Raw genomic sequence first — 4,035 nt, forward strand, 5'->3', positions numbered from 1 at the left:
ACTGATAACGCCATTAAGAACCACTGGAGTTCAACCGCCGAAGCACGCCGTCGGTACCCGGCCATCAAAGACGGAGCTGAACACGCAATCTTGAAGGTTAATTTTACTTAAAAAATTAATTTCTGTTATCTTCTTTCCTTACGTTGCGACATTTCTGCTCGATTGGTTTCATTTTTGCACCACTTTCGTTGATCCGCGTATAGCCGGAAGTGGGTTTCTTCTCCAAAAGCCCTTAACAAAAAGTTGAACCAATATAATGCAATGGTTTTTCAGAGGTATCAGCAGGTTATAATTGTTAGTTTTTTGTTTTAGTTACAAATTGTCCATTTAGGGTTTAACTTTTTAGACGTTGGCTATTTCTCGATTTATGAATATTTATTTTAGACGTTGGCTATTTCTCGATTTACGGTATTCCAACTTATGTTAAACATGTTGCTCATATTGGTTGGGATGGATCCTCAGGCAGTGCTCCTTCTTGGGTAATTCTTCAACTTTCCTTCAAACCCAATATGAAATCAATCGACTTTTGTCCTTTTCCCCCCTCTAATTCTGCTTTGACTGCTTTTATTTATTTATTTGAAAGATAATATAAATCACAACATGTCCTGCATCCTACCTTTCTTTAAGTTGATGATTAAATTTTGGGATTGCACATTTTTACGAACTTCTATTTGGTGATCAAGTTTGAGAGCTTATATGCACAAAGCAGCACCTTAGTAATGTAATACCATGAAAGTCGTAAAGATATATCTTGATATCTGTTTATTTGGGAGTGTTGAACCAAAAATGTGATCAAGGTTTAAAATTTTGAAAAATGCAGTCGTCAGTTAATTCATTCCCAATTCTTCTGAGAACTGCAATTTCAAAAGCAAAATTGTTTGATTGATGGCAGAGTTGAAACTCTTTTTGAATGCTTGTGATCTTTTCTTGGATATCTCACCTTTCTATGGTTATTCCACTAGACTTTCCTTGGTTTTGTGGGTATGTGCCCCCATCCCGATAAACTGAGTTGCTAGGTACAACATTGGGTTTGGACTTTGCAAAGGTAGCAAAGGATAGTAATTTTGCTTGAGCAAAATTCATAATTGAAGTATGAAATGTTCAATTGTAGCAGTCAAAGTGAGTTGTTTTAGTTTATTCTATAATATGATTTAGATTGATAATTTGCTCGAATGTAGCTCGGTGGTTCTATAATATGTTACTATATGTCTGATATTTTTGATAATAAATAATGATCATAACATTTCAGGCTGTTGATCATCCTTATCTTGTGGTGTATTCCAAATCTGCTATTGAAAGAAGGGCAGGCGATGCCGGATCTACTGATGAACAAGTTTGTGGTTTATGTCATGATGTAGCAGAAGACCCTGTGGTACTRTATTGACTTTTACAAATAAAGTCTAATATGAAATACCAAACTGAATCTCAATCTAAGTTTGCAAAGAATTTATGTCTTGTGAGTRATATTTGTTACCTAATGTTGGATATATAAAAATTATCCAGGTCACATCATGTGGGCATCTCTTCTGTAAGCCATGTCTGATTGAATTTTCAGCTAGCTATGGTCAACCTGCATGCCCTTCATGTTCGAAACCACTTACGGTGGACTTCAGTTCAAACAAGGATCAAGAAGATCAGAAGCCTAAAATGAGCGTGAAAGGATTTATTTCATCAAGTATTATCAACAGAATCCGTCTTGAAGATTTCCAGACAAGCACCAAAATTGACGCTCTGGTATGTGGGACTTGGATGTTAGCATTTTTATTTCTTATTTTTTGTTATCTTCATTGTTCGTACACATTGGGTACATATGCTTGATCATGGTTGATTGATTTTCAGAAGGAAGAAATCAGATTCATGGTCGAAAGGGATGGTTCTGCTAAAGGAATTGTATTCAGCCAGTTCACATCATTTCTGGATTTTATAAGCTATTCTTTGCAGAAGGTAAAGCTGTGCTTTTAATTTAGTTATTCCCTCTAACCCATAAAAAAGAGCCCATTTCGGTATTTATTCTCCCCGTTCCAAAATAAATGTTGTCCACAATTAAAAAGACATACAATTTTAGAAATGTGTGATTATTACGCCTTTTCATTTTACTCTTAGTAACAGGAGTAATTACCAGTGACATTGGAGAGTAGGCACTTGCTTTTGGAAGTGCACATTTATTTTGGAACAAACTAAAATTAAAATGTGGTCGGTTATTTTGGGACGGAGGTAGTTAAATTCAAGGCAAGTGTTTGCATCAATGTTTTGAAGTTTATGGCTCACAATTTGATTACGTGATTACCTTTCATATGTTATAGATGTAGTTATTATCTCTCCTCGATATTAAAGCAATCCTCTATTAATAGTAAAATAGAATGTTGCATATTTGGCACTTAAAAATCAAACATTGACTTTCTTTTGGGACGAAGGGGGTGTTATGTTGTACACAAGTTGAATGGTGTTAAATTTTGCAGTGTGGCGTGAAATGTGTTCAGTTAGATGGATCCATGAGCATGGCTGCCAGAGCAGCTGCAATTACCAGATTCACGGAGGTGTTGCTTTAAATCTTACAGTTGCCTCACATGTAAGAACAACTTTTCAAGACCGTATTATACTCTCGGCTCACGCAATCCACGGAAACAAGTGGGCATCGATTGCACGGCTCTTGCCAGGAAGAACCGATAACGCTATTAAGAACCACTGGAATTCAACCGACGAAGCACGCCGTCGGTACCCGGCCATCAAAGACGGAGCTGAACACGCAATCTTGAAGGTTAATTTTACTTAAAAAATGAATTTCTGTTATCTTCTTTCCTTACGTTGCGACATTTCTGCTCGATTGATTTCATTTTTGCACCACTTTCGTTGATCCGCGTATGGCCGGAAGTGGGTTTTCATTTGTAAGTCCTTTGATCTCTGATGCTGACAGCTTAGTCTGTGAATCGTATCTATATTGCTCATTTTAGTTGCTTAATTGTATTACTTCCTATTATTTATGTCAATGTTTTCAGTAGTAAGTCCTTTGATCTCTGATGCTGCCAGCATAGTCTGTGAATCGTATCTATATTGCTCATTTTAGTTGCTTAATTGTATTACTTCCTATTATTTCTGTCGAGATAGAGTATATGGAAACATGTCACTGTTCATGATACAACAGAAACTTAACATTGTGATTGTGCTTACTAGCTTTTTTTTGTTTGATATCCTATTTAACTAATCAATTCATAAGTGTTGTCTTAGAATGTCTTTCTAATTTCTAGCTCATGGCATGCTCAATCCCAAACACCACCATAATATAACTTCAACATTGGACTAATAAAATGCTTTAATAAAATAATTAGCAATTAATGTTCTTAAATGTAATTTAATTTATTTGAAATATTATAATAAATTTACACTACTTCAATCATCCCATGCTTTGCTATGACAATTAATAAAAGCCAGGGACAATCTTTAAGTCGTGTTGGCCTATACCTCCCGAAACGGGTACACTCCTCAATTTTTTTTATATTAGCATATTTAAATATGTACTTATATTCACATATAATTGCATAATATTCCAATTGATAGGTTTTCACACATGGACAACTATATGTGGCTGTTTCACGAGTGACATCACATGAAGGATTAACCATAATAAATGCCGATGAAGAAATGGAACACCGTACACTCATAAAAAACATTGTCTACCATGAAGTGTTCATTAACATTCATCCATCCACCGAGTAAATAAGGTAATATTTTACTAAGTTTATATATTCATATTCTCTAAAATCCGACTTTTATTATTTCTTCTCATATTTATTATTATGATTCTCTCTAACGCCTATAATGGTTAATGCAATTCTATTCCATATTGTATACAAGAAGATCTTCATAAAAAGCTTCATCGAGGATGAGAATATATTGAAGATAGAGACGGATGATAAACGATTGAGTAAGCATAGAAGAAGAGGCTTCGACTACTGACCAMGTTGAACCATATGCATAGGGATCTATGTAAGTTATTTTGTTTTATCTTATTTGTTTCTTTATATATTAGAATGATTT

The 4,035-nt window shown here is 34.8% G+C and overlaps 1 protein-coding gene across 1 annotated transcript; it reads left to right on the forward strand.

Moving 5' to 3' along the window:
* Positions 1 to 374: 374 nt before the first annotated feature.
* On the forward strand, positions 375 to 3,314 carry LOC112520006 (ATP-dependent helicase rhp16-like; the record flags this gene model as incomplete). Its single annotated transcript, XM_025128311.1, has 5 exons — positions 375 to 479; positions 1,250 to 1,372; positions 1,504 to 1,734; positions 1,840 to 1,944; positions 2,460 to 3,314. Coding segments are annotated over 5 exons (654 nt in total), but the record flags the coding sequence as incomplete, so codon positions are not given.
* Between the last annotated feature and the right edge of the window lie 721 nt (positions 3,315 to 4,035).

The sequence above is a fragment of the Cynara cardunculus genome (assembly GCF_001531365.2).
Source record: "Cynara cardunculus var. scolymus isolate 2C chromosome LG 10, CcrdV1, whole genome shotgun sequence".
Classification (NCBI taxonomy): Eukaryota; Viridiplantae; Streptophyta; class Magnoliopsida; order Asterales; family Asteraceae; genus Cynara; species Cynara cardunculus.